The sequence below is a fragment of the Pseudorasbora parva genome, chromosome 11 (genome assembly GCF_024679245.1).
Source record: "Pseudorasbora parva isolate DD20220531a chromosome 11, ASM2467924v1, whole genome shotgun sequence".
In the NCBI taxonomy this organism is placed as follows: Eukaryota; Metazoa; Chordata; class Actinopteri; order Cypriniformes; family Gobionidae; genus Pseudorasbora; species Pseudorasbora parva.
In genome coordinates this window covers 12,913,174-12,932,130 of record NC_090182.1, presented here as the reverse complement: position 1 = coordinate 12,932,130, position 18,957 = coordinate 12,913,174, and the positions used below count along the sequence as shown (strand labels likewise).

The 18,957-nt window shown below is 38.9% G+C and overlaps 1 protein-coding gene across 3 annotated transcripts in view; it reads right to left on the bottom strand.

The window, feature by feature from the left end:
- Window positions 1–18,957, bottom strand: part of ppp2r2ba (protein phosphatase 2, regulatory subunit B, beta a) — a 65,277-nt gene that overhangs the window by 26,441 nt on the left and 19,879 nt on the right. The window contains exon 1 of one of the 3 annotated variants that reach the window (XM_067457138.1): window positions 5,135–5,657. The exons of the other annotated variants lie outside the window; for them this stretch is intronic. Within the exon in view, the coding sequence (XP_067313239.1) occupies window positions 5,135–5,204 (70 nt within the window). The 5' untranslated portion in view covers window positions 5,205–5,657. Of the gene's footprint in view, window positions 1–5,134; window positions 5,658–18,957 lie in introns of those variants that run through there. 3 annotated transcript variants of the gene reach the window in all.

The window sequence follows — 18,957 nt, the reverse complement described above, 5'->3', positions numbered from 1 at the left end:
ATCTCTTTCTCAGCATGGTCGCATCCATCCTCCGGCTATTAGTGCTGTCATGCCGAAAGCATCTGTGTTATGCTAATGAAACTAAATTTCATTTATTTCAGAGCGTTTTATTCCACTAGATAATGTCTATCACTGCATATGTTCTGCTTGTGTTTCAATGCAGGAAAGGTGTGAATCGCTGGGAATCCCTGTGCAAAATGAAATGCAGGAGAATTGCACTATCATGAATGTTCCCCAAGTGTGAGCGAACACGACTCCCCTGGATATAATTTGGATAGACGCAATATACAAGGAGCTATTAAAAAAAACTAATATTCAGGTCTGCTATGCATGAGTTTTCATTGCATATTTGAAATATTAACGCCATACCTAAAAGGTCTTTATGAACCCCCATGGCGTAATTTGATATTTCTCTTTAGCGTAAGAAAGGGAATGCCAGTATTGGGTGCTCCTGAAACACCCCTCTATCACCTATCTGTCGGGGCTTTATTAGGTTTGGGACCCAGCAAACCACTACTGGGACTACAAAGTTACCCCTGCGAAATCCAATTACAACAGCCATGGCGCTTTAGTGAATTAGACAAATTGGGGAAGAGAAGAGGTCCTTTAGTAGGTCACGTAGCCGGGGTCATAGGGCAGATAGCACTGGTTGTTTCAGAAAAGAGTGCACTCGATAATCAAAATCAACCCGTGCCTGGAATGTGCATCAACACACATTACTCTCTGGTGTAAGTGATCCCAATGGAGAATTCCAACCACTCCGAACTCAGATGCTCATTTTCTATGTGTGTCTATAGACAGAAGCACACAAGGGTTATAGGGCTGCTTTATTGAACTCTGTATTCACAGCCTCCGCAACCTGCGGAAGAGAAACACGGAGCGAAAGTAACCCTGGACCTCAATTATGCCTCTAAGGATGTCTGCAGTGGGGAAATACCACCATCATCTGCGGCATCACGTGAGCAAGGCAGCATGGGTATGCACATAGCAGTGAGGGGGCGGGGTGAACGACACATTTATTCAGTCTAGACTAGGGCAACCTAGATTGTAACAGTTAAATGCAAACCCATTTGTGTAGGATTTTGGGAATGGCATATTAAAACCATAGTCTACCTGTGTGGCAAATATAATATGAAACACTTCTGTCTGTTTAAAGTAAAGACCGAAAGATGATAGCAAGAGTTGTTCTTAAACCTCATGACTAAAAACAACAGACTATGACCATTTTTACATGCACATCATTTTTAGAATTACGATTAAGATCCATAGTCTAGTAATTCCCTTTTTTTGTCATTTTTGGAACTTTTCAGTGAACTGTTCTTAAAGGGTTACTTCAGCGATTAGCAATTGGCTTTGTATCATGAGAAACCCTGGAGTATATTCGAATGATTGTGCTCAAACTAATTCCTATGAAAGTTAAGCTTTCAAAGCATTACCTGAAAGCACCCCAGAATGAACATGCGCTGTGAATCTATGCCGCGGACACGTTTACCTCAGCTCTCATGACGAGCTCATCCATGACTGTCAATATATCTGACTCCTGCAGCGTTTTGGGCCGTGAGACTCCCTCAGCGGCTAAATCACATATTGAACACACATGTTCAGTTTTTAATTGTAGTGTCTAGGGCTGCACGTTTTCAAGTTTTTCATTAACCGTTAACCGAGGCCCTTAGCGGTTAATACTCGTTTAACCATAGTGTGCGTCAGGGTTATTTTTAGTTTATTAATTTGACGACCGCCATCTCCGTAGTGAACGCGCCTATAGAGAGAAATGCACATCATGGATTACATAATCAGAGAGTAGCCTATTTCTTTTCGTTTTAAATTGTTAAAAGACATTTCGAGCTTTCTTAAGATATATTTCATGTGTGTGAGGCGTACGCTGAGTTTCGTTAAATTAGGATGAGATGCGCGCTCCAGTTCACGAGCAATGCAAGTGGCCACGAGGGCGCCTGCATGATTAGGGCATGTAGTAAAATATGCAGCCCGAGAATGATTCACACAGCGTTTGACTCGCTGAGCCTCTCCCGGCAGAGTTCAAGCATCTGTGGACTCGTCCCTTCAGCTCTGGCCATCTTGCTTTCAGTTCCGCGATTAGCTTTTTTGTTTTCTTCATTACAGTTAAAGTAACCTCTGCTTTTCTCTAGTCATTTACAAGTTTCTCACTTCAAACTTTCTTTCTTCTGATCCGTTATGCACAGCGCGCGGCTCCCGCTCTGCTTCTGGCCTAATGCGACTTTTAGTCCAGCGCGACTTGTTATTTTCCTCTTCATGACGCATTTTTTGACTGATGCGACTCATACTCCGGAGTGACTTATAGCCTGAAAAATGCGGTAAGCACTGCATTGCAATACTTGCATTTTGCCCCGTCGCTCTCATTTTTAAAGTGCTCCCACGCTTTCTTTGCCCACTTCATTGCCCGCTTAGAAAGCTGGTCATGACTTCTTCTTGTGGATATTACAAATGTCTGGGAGCACTCTGGCGGTCTCTAGGGGTGCAAAAATATATTACAACTAAATCAAAAGCACGTCATTGACGCCACTTAACCTAGCAAAATGTTTCACTCGGTTACGCAATTTTTAACGGTTAATCGGTCAATCGGTTAACCATAGACACCCCTAGTAGTGTCTATTCTCTAATGAAAATGAATGCAGTCTAAATTAAAAAAGAATTTCACATTTCTACTACATTAATGACCCATTTTAAATACAGATTCATCTTCCCAGCGCTGAAGTACTCCTTTAAAAGAATCATTAGTTTCTTAGCGTAATTTTTTTTTTTTTTTAATAATCTAAAGACCCTTTTGTGCATGGACCAGAATGCATGGACCATGTTAAAGGTGGTTCATTCATGGAACCGTTAATGCCAATAAAAAGCATTTCTTTTCCTTCAGAGTTTAAAAGGCTGGTTAACATGCTCTTCAGCTTTTGGAATATTCCCATGTATACGTAGTCACCATGCGCACATTTCTTCCTGAAAATACTGGATATGTTCTTTCATGCATTCTTGTAATTTTAGTCAGTAATGTGATAAACTCATAACTTCTCGTTTATGTTCTTAACAGTAAAACACAAGCGCTTGGTAATTTGCTAAATGTAGGCCAAGATGTTCTTAAAATTCCAGTAAGTAAATCTTCTAGCTCCAAGAATAGTCTGAATCTAAAATCACCCAGAATCAACTTTGTTGCGACATATAAATGAATAGGTCAATGTGTTCAAATGACACTCACATTGTTGGAATATGACCAAATTCGAATGAACATGTAAACACAGTCATAGTGAGGGACATGCACCATCATTTATTCAGAATAATGCTCAATCAATATGGGCTTTTTCAATTGCAAGAACCTTTAGTCCTCCCCAAACTTTAACCTATAGTCATGCAACTCTAAAGCACCAACTGTGAGTCTGTGTTATTATGAGAGAGATCACATTTTAGCCCTCTGATCTGGAAATCATGGGTGACGCCACATACTGAAAAGAGAACTGGTAGGGTCCAAAATGTATACGAGATGTCTTTTTAAACCTAATTGACACATATTAAAATTCCAAACTGCCCGTGATTAACATAAAATGTGTATGATTGCCGGTACCAATCTCAATGCAAACAGAATGCAGTCAGCCTATCAGGCGGACGGAGGGGTGGGTGGGTTAGAGAGCTTTGTTTAATTTTTTTCTGTATATCGGAATAGGCGCATATGTTAACATGTATGTACTATAGATATACTTAGGTGGCATGTGCATGTATAGGAATGTTATGTATGCATGTATGTGTAGTTGTGTACAAATGTATGTAAAATGTTTTTTTGATTAGATTTTTGATTTAGATTTTTGAGGATCTGGAGATTTGATTTCTGTTCAATTTATCTGTACCCTATATATTTCTCCAATAAAAAAAAAAGAAAAGAAAAAAAGAATGCAGTCAGCCACTCTCCTTTGAGACTGGGCCAAATATGCGACTCCTTTGAAATATGCGAGGGCCACATTTGCCGGTAAAAGACGCTGTGCGGTTTATGATGTGTGTGTGTGTGTGTGTGTGTGTGTGTGTGTGTGTGTGTGTGTGTGCGTCTGGGCAAACGCTCCATTGCTACTGTGTGATTTACAGATAAGCCGGGGTGGGCACAAGACAGGTCATAAACCAAGGAAACCAGGGGCATTTGAGTCCAACAGCTAAAGATTGATTCTGCTCATTTGGTCTGTTTTGCAAAACCTCCCACAGCCATTAATCACTGCCCAGGAAGATGCCCACCACCGCCACCACGCCCAGAGCTTGCTTTTCTGCTATAGAGCTACACTCCAAAACATGACAGGAGATTAACTTCCAATGTTTGCATAAAACACGGCAGGTTTTATCATGGGTGAGTGCACCTGCATTATAAACACGAGTCCTTGCCTTTGCAAACTCCCATACATTATGAAACTGCTTCTAAAGTATGCATAGCTTCCAATGTACTGTTAATGTAGATTATATTATATCTTATAAAGCTCTTCTCAGACACACCCTCACTTTCCAAAGCACAACGTCTCCGCATCACTGCACTTCTAATTCAGGTTTACATTATTAGGGAACCTAAAATAACTGATGATCATACCCAAGAATAATGAATACAGTATTTTATTGACTTACTGATTTTTTTTGTTCAGTATTTTATTTACTTGCAAAAGTTACATGGGAGTTTTTAGGGTCATGTATGATCTAATATCATCATTATTAAATGATGGGGGGAAAAATGTCTGCTGTGTTATGCCAGTCATAATCTGACTCATTGTACACGTCACAACTCAATGGCCACTGCCCCATAGTAACACCTAAAACCAGAGCTCAGACTAATGCAAGGTCTATATATAGTATATAGTCCTAATCCCATAACAACAGGAGAGGCATCTGGGGTCCTGCAAAATCATGTGATCTAAAGTACAATGCACCTCACATAATGCACATGATCCAACGCACACTGTATGAATGTAAGACTTCCAGATAACCAAGTCTGAGAACCATCAATGCACCACCAGGCACTAACGCCCAATGTCCATGCAACACATTCATATACAGGAAGGGTCTTGACGAGAAGTCCCCCGCCCCCCACCGTCATTAATACAAGTGAGAATCGAATTCAATTCGATTTTCCAAATACCTTCGGTTGCATAGTTGTGGTCCCGAAGGAAGCTGTTGTTAATTTTGCGGCTGTCACTCTCCTCCTCCATTTATGATTCCGTTATATGGGAATGTTGAAGTAGACACGCAGGAATCCATCGTAGACCCTCAACATCAGCAGGCGGTTTGTGGGTCCATCGCGCTGTCTGTCGCCCCTCTCATGAACGTGACGGATGATTCGATGCCCGGGGTGATGCAGCTGGAGGAGCTCGATAGGCAAAAAAAATCCCTCAGCAATTCATACTTAACGCATGTGAAGCACTTCTTGAACAGGTGTACAGGCGAATCCGTCTAGAAGATCTCCTATCTTGAAGAAGATTGATGGAGAACGAATGCGTAAACGTGTACGGAACCCTGCCACCCTGGTAAACGAGGTGTGCTGAATGTGGTAAACTAGGGCAGGATTTCCACCTTCTGAGCCGAGGAGGCGGGGTTATGCGTCAAGCGCTCGATCCGTCCACCTCTCTCTCTCTCTCTCTCTCTCTCTCTCGGTCTTGGTTTGCTGCTGCTGAAGAAGAGGACATACAGTCTGTTTCGTGGTTTCATGTGGTTCTGGAAGTTCTGCCTGAGCGCGGGCTCCTCCCAATCACACAGGCGCTGTCCAGTCCTGAAATCACTGCACGTGCCAATACGAATGTTCTCTGACCACCACAGCGAGCTAATGACGATAACTGCCACTTATTTTACGCAATTGCATTATATTTCATTGGTTGCACTTTTACAGCCTCTGAAACCAAAATATAACGTCTGAAAAACCCAATTTCCTTTATTCAGTTAATTCAGCAATTAATGAATCTAGATGAATTGACAGTTGGTAGGAAAAGCGAGAACTTCGGAGACGAGTGAGATAATCAACACAAGGTTGAGGAATTTTAAAGTATATATTATTTTTTAAACATACTTATATGTACGTTTCAACAGTTTTTACAAATTGCGTTTTACTAATCCTCGTGAACAGACGCATGCGCCTGAGGATAGCCGTTGCAAAAGTTGCGCTTTTCGTAGGATTGAGAATCGGGCGGTAGACTACATTTACTAAAGTAAGTCTTGTTAGTAGTTATTATTTTATTATAAATTTACATACGTTTTAATAGCGTAAAGGGTTTTTTAAAATGTCAAATTACAAAGCGTTTTGATGGAAACGTCTTCACTGTTAGCTAATGAGGCTAGCTGCGACTATCTACATTACGCAAGATTAACCGGAAGCAGTTTTGTCTCCAAAATAAATATACATTTTTACAAAACAACCAAAATTCCTCAAATGTCGACCAGCCATTATTAGAGTCATTGACAATAATTTGCATCGTGGTTTATATATTTTTGTAGTACAACTATCTAAAATGATTTTAAACATTGTTTTGCTTATTCTTTCACAATTTTTATGCAGACACTAGTTTAATGTCTCGGTTGATCAAGAAACTTTCTAGAGCATTTGTAGGACAATTTAAAAGGACCCAGTGATGGTGAAAAGATCCCCCCCCCCCCTCCTCCACACACACAATATGTAACGTAAAAGGCAAGGTCTAAATTGGGCCTATACACTCTGCATTTAAACCTACAATCGATGTTGATAAAAAATATAGATATTATTGATGGCATATATAGCAACTTACTATTAAATCTCCCTCTCTCTCTTTCCTTCTGCAGTTACTTTCAACACTTTTCTTTGGCACACGATCATTGACTCACTGATATTTCCTAGAGGAAATGCAAATCTAGTTTGTTTTCAAATGTGAAACCAATCCCCTTGATTTGGATAAGTGATATGTGAACAGAGGATTCGCAAATCTGTCACACTGGATTCTAATCAGATCCCTTTAGGGTCTCATTCTCCTTAAGTGTGCAGACCAGACATTTGATTAATTTGATTAGAGCCTAGCCGCTGGCGCGTTCATTTTGGATAGATTTGATTTACATGCTGATTTTAATATGAATCTCTGCAGGGACTTTCCCTTGCTACTCTCATTCTGTCTTTAAGCATATTTTCCACTGTAATCTACCTGATTCCAATGTCTAAAACAAATCTGCTTTGAAATTCAAAACCAAAACACAGGCAAAATAAATATGCAGAAGATCCTAAATGCACCAGACATTTAATTCCAAAAGCCAATTTACAGATAAAATCTCTCTATTGGCCCTTTCAGACAATTTCATAAATATAGTCCATCATCACATGCCATTCGCCACTTAATCACCCATCAGTTTCCATTAGAATGCATGTGCGCAGCATCTGAGCTGTAATCAGGCATATTGCATTGCACCTGTTTTCATGTGATTTTCAAACCTTTCCGCCCCACTGAATGTATCTGAAGCATATAAGCCCCAAACCTGCATGCCTTTCCTCTCTCCTGACAACAATCCTTATCATTATTCCAACAGGGTGACAAAAATCAATGATTTTCTGTCAGGGGAGAGGGGGGACCAGGACGAGGACAAATTCCAGTTGGCATCTCTTAAAGATCAACAGGGAGAGCGGCTATCTGTCAGTCAGAGGGAGAGAGGGGGCGAGAGATATGGAGGGAAAGACGGAGATGCAGAGATGCATTAATAAAAAAAGAGGGAGACAGTGGAGTGGGGCAGACTGTTTTACACAGTATAATTAGAGAGAGAGAGCTGTGCATTGCCAACAGCATCAGCAGTCTGCTTTGAGATCAATGGTGGTGCTTTAATTAAAGTCCTGCCGTTCTGACTTTCCATTCCTCTGTAGCACTGTTATAAAGAAATAGTTCACACAAAAATGAAATGTTTGTGTTATTTACCCATTCCCTTCATTTTTTCAGTGGAACCTAAAAGGGGAATTTGTAAGCCTCTTCACAAAGCTTTTTACTATACAATACAAATAATATTGTGCCTGTAAAGCTCTAAAAAGGACAACATAGATGTAGTGTGTCTGACTCATCCACTATATTCCAGTTATTTTGAAAACATACGATGGATTTATGAAGGAAACAGATTAAAATTTAAGTTCACTTTATTCAAATAGCATACATGCTTTAAAATTTCAGTCGGTAATAATTTATTAATTGCACAAAACCATCATACAACTTCAGAAGACTTGCAAAGTAATGCATAATTTGTATAGACAACTTTCCCCCTTAAATAGTTTTACTGAATGTTTGTCCTTTTGGAGTATAACAGATTTTCTATGGAACAGGAAATGTACAAATTAATTCCCCAAAAATAATAGCATGTAATTTTGAAACAACATGAGGATGAGTACACAAATTGCATTTATTGGTGAATATTCCTTTAAGAAAATAGTACTGCCCTGCCTGTGCACATCTCCCCTAAGACTCTCTTCCAACCTGTGTTTATACTCTGTGAACAATGATGGTTTTGGTCTTTGCTTCCTGAATTGCATATTAAAACTAAAACAGCAGTATCGAATATGAAAAGATCAATATATACTCTCACAAATGACATGATCCTGGAAAACCTTTGGTCTCACAGAGATGTGTTGCTATTTAAAACACTCAAGGCCTGGGGCTTTCTCTTTGCAGCTTAGCCCATGCAATGGTGTGCATCAAGGCTACAACACAAAACATGAAGATAATTACAATGATGTGATATCTTCATGGCCAGTTGCTCACACTGATGTGCAGTAATTGTGTTGGCCTGAGCACATCGGTCCTTAAAAGCCTGCAGCACTTCAGACCAGTCACTGAAGCCGTAACAGAGAACAGTCATGGTAATTTCACAATGGTTAATCAATACGTCGATATTGATCCTTAATCCTCAATCATGCATCCTGCAGAAATAGATTATCTGTGGGCTGTGATTAGTGGCTTTTTCAGTTAATAGAAAAAAAAATACAGGATTTAAAATATTTGAGTTGTGTCCTAAATTACACACTATACACACAAGGACTGTGTACTCTGTTGTCAACTGTATGATCTTTTTAAGGTTATATTGTCATACAACATCAGAGTCTAATAACATTAGAGTGAAACAGTGTCCGCCCACTTTTTCAGCAACGCTGGTTCTGGAAGTATTTTTTACATTCATTTCTCTGATTTAAAAACAAAAACAAAACGTAGTGTTATAAGCCATGAACCAAATCACCCAACAACGAGGTGAATCATAACATTACAATCTTTTGATTTGAAGCAACACATTTTTTTTTTGAAAATCAGACAAAAATAAAAAGGGTACAACTCACAAGACTGTGTATTCAACGGCTTCAGAGAGGGAAAGAACTGCAATCTAAGCATTGCAAACTGCACAGTCAAATTTCAATGTAGAAGCTAGTGCAACGGAGGCCAGATAGTAGTTGCTGTGCGAGTAAACCTCACTTCTCTGACCTCAAGAGACGCTCTACCGACTGACGCTAGAGATTGCAGTCTTTAGCCTCCTTAGAGCGTCTGACTCTCATGCTGGCGGACCGGGGTTCGAGCCCCGCTTGGAGCAGTCGGTTCGAACAGGAGGGGTTACATTGGTGCCGTGACCCGAATGGAGAGAGGATTCGGGGGTGAGTGTAACGGAGGCCAGCTAGTATTTGCTGTGCGAGTAAACCTCACTCCTCTGACCTCGAGACGCTCCTGCGACTGATGCTAGCGGTTGCAGCCTTTAGCCTTCTTGTTAGAGAGACTGACTCTCATGCTGGCGGACCGGGGTTTGAGCCCCGCTTGGAGCGGTCGGTTCGAACGAGGGATTACGTTGGTGCCGTGACCCTGATGGGAGTGAGGTTTAAGGGGGTGAGTGTAACGGAGCGTAAGACTCTCATGCTGGCGTCAAGGGACGCTTTAGCGACTGACGCTAGGGGTTGCAGCCTTAAGCCTTCTTGTTAGAGCGTCCGAATCTCATGCCAGCGTCCCTGGGTTCGAGTCCTGCTTGGAGCGGGAACAGGAGGGGTTACTTTAGCCGTGACATCCTCATGGGCAGAATTATTGCAAAATACTGTATATAATAAAGCATTTTCAGAGCATGGGCTTGATTGTGTCATTCCCAGTGAGTCATGGGAATGGGTGATGGTGCGTTTTGCTTTTCGCTACTCTCTGATTGGTGAAATTTAGTTTAACACAACCAATTCTGGTGCAATTATTTTAAAAATAAGTTTAAATAATGCAGGCTGACAGCTTCAACAGAAGCAAATACCATCAATTAGCAACCTTGTAGGTCATAGAAGGGCTGTTTTAAAAGGCTGTTGTGTTCTATTCCACTCTGGTATGTTAGGAAAACTGTGACAGATAACTGCAAGAAGTAACTTTTTTTTTAGGTTAAATAAGTGGATCATCCAGGTATTTAAAGTGCATTTTTTCTCACTACTCACTCAAAATGTCATAATAGTGCATAAAATAATACCCAGATTGGGTATTTAATTGAATGGGTCCATCTGTTGAAGGTGTGTAACGTCTAACCAATACTGACTGAGATCCATTTCAGAGCAGCTCACATAACACGACCTTTATATATATAATATGTGCTGCTTCGCTTCATGAACATATATTATATGAAGTATAAACCAACTGTGACATTTATCAGTGTAGACAGAGGTGACAAATGTTATAAACAAAGAATATAAGATCATCACGGGAGGAGAATGAAAAGAGAGTGAAAGAGACGGAGCGAGAGAAAAAGATGGGGGGTTGGGAGAGACAACCAGATGGATGCGTAGTTTGGGCTGAACGGTTTAAAACCAGCCCAGAGGCAAGTGGCTTTTTCAGCTTAGTTTACATGTGAAGTCATTCCAATTAAAAGATTGAGTAGCTCACTCCATCATTCATATAACACACAGATACTAAGACTTGCATGCTGGGTAGATTATTTATAGAACAGACAGGTCAACTACACAATATTTACATATACAAATAATATAAATGGCTTGATTAATTAGATAAAAGAGAAACCGAAACCATAGTGCATGTTATCGAGTGCACTCATTTAATCCCATAATGCACTGCAATAACACTCAATGTACACTCAACGGCTGTCTGAATTCTCTCACTCGTCTTCATTCACTCCTTCAAGTGAACTGTATAAGTGGACTAAAGTACAGAATAGTGATAGAGGGTTTAGAGGGCGATTTTGGAGCAGATGGGAGTTTTACTTACTAAAACAGGTTCTGAGGGCAGAAAGGAACATGACTGGTTTCAATTTTTGGATTCAGCCCCTCATTCATTCAGGAACTAAAATTGTTGCTGAATTCAGGACTGCATATTCTACAATTACTTTTCTGTGCATAGAAAGATGGTAACTAATAATAATAAGAGTAATATGTCAATATGTGGTTCCGAATTCAGCATAGCTATGTTCGAAATCACTCCCAATACCCATATTCTCTATTCCCTACATTAGTCCACTATAATATTGTTCACTGAATGAAACTGAATGAAGGACTGAATAAAAACTAGTGAGTGAATTTGGACACTAAGTGTAGCGGAAGGGCTGTCCCTTTTCCATTGTTTGTGCCATTTAATATTCACCACTACAAATGGCTGTCCCTTCAAATAGTGCCCTATTTAAGCCTATAGGGGATGATTTTGAAAACAGCTCATGTCTTTATATGTGAAACATTGAATCATTATTTACATAGTTGATTCATTCTGGAATGAAACACCACAACTCTGCTTGCTGATTGGAGATACAGTGTTTGATCCTATTTGATTCATTTGAAACTAAATACTAAAGCAATATCAACATTTGTTTTCTTGTTCCAAATATCATAAAATCATAGGCTAATTTATAGGCTTATTTAAGTAGACTACCGTTAAAAATTTGGGTCAGTAAGATTTTTTAAAATGTTTACATCAGGGTATCGTAACACCCCTACCGTATACAGTATGTAGCCAGGTGAAGAAATATTTACTAAACTATAAAGTATGACAACTATAATAAATAAGCATCACATAAGCAAATAGTTAAATAGTAAGAATAATAATAGTTCCTTTATAGAACACCTTTCAAGTAATTCAGCCAAGCTATTATTGATTACTGTGAAGGTCACATCAATACAAAGCCATGTTCACCATGGCAGAATTTATTTGAGCAAAAGTACAGTAGGATAATTTTATATATAAATATTGTATTGTATTGTATTGTATTGCAATTGTAACATTTTTAGCATCTTTACTCCAGTCTTCAGTGTCATGATCCTTCAGAAATCATTCTAATATGATGATTGGCTGCTTAAGAAACATTTATTATTATTATAAGTGTTATGCTGCTTAATATTTACATAATTAAATATATTTTTTTATATATACATATTATAAATAGAAATTATATCAAAGAACAAGAAAGAAAGTCCAAAAGAGAAAGGAAGAGAACAAATACAAACAAGTGTGTGCTAATCTCGAAAGACTTGTGTAAATATTCTGTTTGTGCCCCAGTAACACACACACAAACATTTGCACTCGTTTCCAAGGGAATCGATTACTCTGAATCCCAGAATAATATTGCAGAAAACTCAGCGTTTCACAGCCATTCCCAGTTGTTGCGATCGAAAGGAAGATAACCATAGCTGTTCAATCCTTTACCATTATACCGGTTGCTAGGAAACTGCTTATGGAACAAAACATTGCTATGCAGCACAACAACTGTCTGTGTAATTGGATCATTAAAAAACTTAAACGTCATAATTTTAAACCATAGCTGCTCTAATGCAGTTCAAGCATACCTAACATGGAGGTTAATCGTGCAAGCAAGAATGGACGCTGAATTGCCTGTTTTAGGCGAGGAACTGATTTACAGTACGTGTGGTAATAGTATTTTATTATAATTTTGCTAATCATATTAGCGGATAATATTTTCATGCACAGAAATAAAATCTTAAGCATCCGTGTGGCTTATTTCAGGACCATTTGAGACAGACCCGGAAACTACCTGTCTCTTATACTGTCATCTAGACTTATAATTGGCCCGCAGTGACCATAAACCTATGCCATATATATATATATATATATATATATATATATATATATATATATATATATATATATATATATATATATATATATATATATATATATATATATCCTTACAGTAATAGATTGAACTAGGCTTGTAGGTCAGAACACTTTTTTCCATGTCTGAATGATCCCCAAATTTGCACCATTATAGTAATTATATGTAATCATTTAATTGTGGCCTGTAGTAATTATCTACAATGGCTGCACCATCACCCGTTGTCTCTGCTTGGTACCAACAAGATCTATTTTTCGGTCAGCCAATTATGGTATAAAAAGCATAGCTCTTCATGTTGGCAGTCAGTCTCCAGGGTTTTCTGTCTGGCATGACTGGAATAACTCTACTCCAATGATGAATATTTTAATAGAGACTGGGAGAAAACAGGGGTTTAGATCTCTCGAGTCTGTCTCAACAACTGTGCTCTGCCAGAGCCCTAACAAGCCCCGCTAGAGTTACCGGCGGGTTTTTACACAGCCCTGCCCAACCCAGAGTCCCTCCCCTCCCTTCCGGACCCCTCCCCTCTCCTTTGCCCCAACACAGACCCTTAATCTGCAGGACAATCCCATTTGGCCAAGCAGCTGCCAGGTCTGATCACAGGCAGGCTGCAGCAGTCTTCCCCCGCGGGGATGCCAAGCTGTCCACCGAGAACCCCACACGGGCCACCCGCTCTGCTTTCCCACTCTTTCTCTGCCTGTCTTCTTCAATCTCTCTCTCTCCCTCGGTCTCCAAATCTCTCACTCTCACGTATTCACGCTCCCTTCCCCCCTTTCACGCTTCTGTGCCCAGGGGCGCTTTAGGACCATAGTCTTCCTCGCTGTTCCTGCTCTTCCTGGCACAGATCTAGGGTTACTGTCTGATAGCGTGATGATGACAGAAGTAGAGAAGACGGACTGAAATTAATCAAATGAGAAATTGAGCTCAAACTAAAAAAAATCTATATTTATGACAGCATTTAGATTCATGAAATGAGTTATAGTAAAATAAATAGTTCATTTCAATAGCATTCAAGCAAGAGTTATATAATAAAGAATTCAACAGTAATATCTTAAATAAATGTCAATATCAAAAACGGACCCACTTTATATTAGGCGGCCTTAACCACAAAGTACTAACTAACTTGGTAATGAATCATTTGATACAATGCACTTATTGTGTACAAACATGTTTTTACATTGTACTTACGTTAAAAAAGTACCTACATGTAATTATGTCTGTAATTAATTATTGTAGTTACATTTGTAATTACACAGTTGACATTTCCCTTACAGCTAACCCTACCCTTAAACTTACCCATACCACCACACATCAGCAAAGGTGTGTTGAAATACAATTTGAACACAGTAAGTACGTTGTACTTATTTTTTGATGTAAGTACATAGTACTTAAGGCCACCTAAAATAAGGCCTTAAAAACAATTGTTTGATACTATTGTATATTTATATTGAGTCTTTTGATAAGTAATGAAATATTTATTCATTGGCAGGAACTCAACGGCATGTTGTCACTAAATAATAAATTAATGTATATATTTAACATTAGTTAATGCACTGTGAACTAACATGGACAAACAACGAACAACTGTATTTTTTAACATTAACAAATACTGCATTGCTCATTAGTTCATGTTAGGTAATACTTTAGCTAATGTTAACAAATGAGAACTTTTTTTATTCCTGTATAAGGAAGTTTAGAGTGTTTTAGTGTCAGTAGGCTATTACATTAAACTACTATATAATGTTGATTATAATAATGCAATGGGGGAATATATGTGGGTCCTGCTGCCAAAATTCGGATGTTTCCAGTAAAAAGTGGCCTACATTATTTGAAATACATTTAGTCAGTGATGGAGTGCAAGCATATTCGTCTAAAATGATTCTGTATTTTCAACTTGAATATTTATGGATATTTGTATTCTTCTGTCACCACTGTTCTGTGCAGTGTTACCAGCACCAAGTCCAAGCCTCTTGTTTTCCACCCCCAATGTAATACCAAATTTAGCCTTTTAATCAACAGTACATTTTTTGTTAACCCTTTTACCATGTCTTTGAGTATCGCAATAATATCGTATTGTGAGTATCGTGATATGTATCGAATTGTGACATCAGGGTATCGTAACACCCCTACTGTATGTAGCCGGGTAAAGAAATATTTACTGGAGTATAACGTATGACAACTGTAATAAATAAGCATCACATAAGTAAATAGTTAATTATGAAGAATAATAGTTCCTTTATAGAGCACCTTTCAAGTAATTCAACCTAGCGATTATTGATTACTGTGAAGGTCACAAGGCCCAATAATCTGCTCAGTGTATGCTGATGGTTTTGATCACACACAGACTGTATTTAATTTATCAGAGAGACATTGAGGTGCCTGTGACAGTAGAGCATGAGGAGGATACAGGTGCTCCAGGGAAAGCAGGCTTTGCACGCTACAGCGACTCTGGCTGATGGACTGGCTGGTAACATATGGTGATGGCCATGTGGCAGTCAGAGACACAATCCTGTCATTTATAGTGAGACAGACCCGAATGTTAGAGCGATTTAAACCTACTTTAAATCATGTCTTGCGTTTAAATTATTTTTAATTTATTTAATAAATGTTACTTCATTTGTATTCACTGTATTTTTAGCGGTGCTTGCTAGTTTATGATGCAACACATCTCTGAACAAAGTAAATCTACATCTAGTAAAGTTCATAGCGTTATTCACCCTGGGACAAAATTGCTGGTGTGTCACAGCACCATCTGCTGGTTTAAACTTCATACAACAATAGTGTGAAGCATGGTACAGTGATGGCAACCGATTGCAATACCATGGTACTGAATTTTTACTCTGATTCATTTAGGAACTAAAAGTGACTTTATAAGTGAGTTACTAAATCATTATTTACTTTGTTCAAAAACACTGATTCATTCAGGAACAAAAAAAAACATTACTGCATGGAAATAAAGAGTTTGGTCCTGCTTTGGTTCATTTGGAGCCATAGACTAAAGAAACTGTGTCTAAAAAGCAAGTTAATCAATATTGCTGCATAAAAACATTCATTTACACTTGCAACCGTGCTGTAAGCACACACACTTCAAACATTGTGCTATGGTATGTACAAGTGCAAAACACGGTGTTGCAATGGTAAAAAATCCATGGTATTATACACTCTTAAAAATCGATGTCATAGAAGAACCAGTTTTATTCCATTGGAGAACCTTTCAGTAAACCGTTAACAGTTATTTTCTTAGTGTGAAGAACATTTTAATAACATGAACAGTTTTCCACTATGAATGGAAAGGTTCCATGGATTTTAAAGGTTCTTCATTGAACCACAAATGCCATTGAAGAAACTTTATTTTTGAGAGTGTACCCTGTTGAAAAAATTAGCATATGCTGGTTAGGTATGTTTTGAAGCATGGCAGCTGGTTTGAGCTGGTTTAAGCTGGTCCTTAGCTGGTCATGAGCGGTCAAGTGCTGGTCCTAAACAGGTCTTAAGATGGTCCTAAGAGCTCATGACCAACAAAGGACCAGCATAAACCAGCTGCCATGCTTTTCCGTTGTGTTTTTTTCAACAGGGTAGTACCATGTTCAATATTTGTTTTTGTTTTTTAAATGGTAGTACCACAGTAACCCTAAACTCCCTTCTCTTTTCCTGGAAATCAAATGAAAGTAATTCTCCAAACTGAGCAGCAGAGAGCGCTATAACACAAACAGTAGACTGCAAGTCACTCCACATCACTTCATTTTAAGAGCACAAAGAGTTCAAAGTGTGCTGCTACATATACTCCATCTTCATGACCTGCTGTTACTCACAGTTTGAGTCAAAGGTCAATCCACCAGCCTTCATGTAAAAACAAAACACATTTTCTGCACATATGAACACACAAACAGATGTTTTCCTCATGGGGACCAACAAATGTCCTCATATTTACAAGGATTTTGGATTTTGTGGAGACATTTTGTCCTCATGAGGGTTTACCTGGACCACTCACACGCGCGCACACACCAGTGACCCAGAGGATTATTTCCAATTCAATTTTAAAAATCCAATCAATTGAATTTGATTAAGAATCCAATCAAATTAGATACAAATAGACAAATTATTTGGTAGATGACATAAGAGTACAGAGCTATAAAATGTATGTGAATATTACTGCAGATTTTGATGATAAATGTTTAAGTGGGATCTGAAGTTTGCAGACTTATTTTGTCAATTCCAAGCACAGTTGTGATCTCTTTTGAAACTAAAGACACATATTGTTCTCAGGAGAAAGCCTCTGTTTAATTGCTGTCTAGAAGAAACAATTACGATCTTAAATAGACCATAACCCTTTTTCATGCTTGTTCAAATGTTGTTCTTGCATAAAGCGGATTTTCCCTCCCGATAAAACCCAAGCCCAAACAAACCAACAATTTATCTCTCTTTAGGACACACAAGCATTCTGAACTTAAATTCACCCGTTTTATGTCATATTAAACAAAATGACAAGCCCACATCCCCAGTCTTTCCACGAGTGCCTGGAGCGTGAGCTTTTGAGAGGAAACAGAGCTGGATCAATGCTCTGCTGTAGGACTGTTTGCAGTCCTGAGGCTCCAACTGTTCCACTCTAAACTGCATCAAAGCAACATCAAAAAGCTCTGTCTGTACTGGAGATACCCAGAAACATCAGCGATGACAACCAATCCCGTTTGTTTGATAAAAAGCCATTTGGCACGTGGTGGACCAGTGTGTGAGGCCAACACAGATGGTTCCTTATTAACTGCAGAATGTATTTCAGATACAGCTTAAGCCAGGTTTGGTTTCGATATAGATTGGAGATTCCCATCTAAATCAATGTTTCCTTACCAAAAAACAACAACAAATTCACGCTTACCCTTCATTCACCACACTGGCAGCTTTAAATGGGTCATATGCTATAAAGCGTCGTTATTTTGTCTGTACATTTTTTAAGAAATTTGCTGTTTGAATAACACTTTTCCATACATCAGTTATAAAACTAAGAACCAACCTCCTCCAGCCTTCAGAGTTTTGATGTTGAGCCTTTGATGGAGAGCTGAAAGAGAGAACTCTTCATCTAAAAAGATTTTTTTTAATAAAGCAGAACAGCAGGTCTCGAGCTCAGATACTTCAGTCCAATTACCTGCCTGAATTGAAACCAAATGTGAGACATAATTGCCTTAAAATTAGAGCCCTCTCACAGAGTTCATGACACGAGAAGTGGTCCATAAGTCTTACGCTGTTGAGGAGATATGTCAGCTGCAGAACAAAAGCACAGACTGGAGAAGATATGGTATGTTACTGAGGTTAAAAGAGGAAAAGTGCTCATTAGCTCTGTAAATAAGAACTAATGGGGCAAGGGCATTTCCTTCTGCTTTGATCAATACCAGCAAATTCACAGTGTTTCTATGACAACACGTGCTACGACAGAAAAACATCCGAAATTAAAATTGACACTGGCTACTTTTTTTTGAATCACCATGAAGCCAAAATGGATTATTCTTATTGCAGTAATTATTATGAGCGACATGATGGCATGGTTAATGGCGTGAGGGCGGGACAGCTTGAGGGCGGGACATAACAAATAATCACAGCAATAACAAACCACAAACATCCAATCAATTCCCAGATGGACAAAATCACATCCTGCCATACATTTTTCCTTGTTCGAGAAGCCGCTTCACTCAGATATACGTCACAATAGTGAAGAAAATACTTCATGCCAACTTTAAAAGAACTGTATGTAAGAAATGTATTTCAATTAATCATAAAATGGCCCAATATCAATAGACATTAAGGGGGGGGGGGGGGGGGGGGGGTGAAATGCTGTTTCATGCATACTGAGCTTTTTACACTGTTAAAGACTTGGATTCCCATCCTAAACATAGACAAAGTTTCAAAAACTAATGT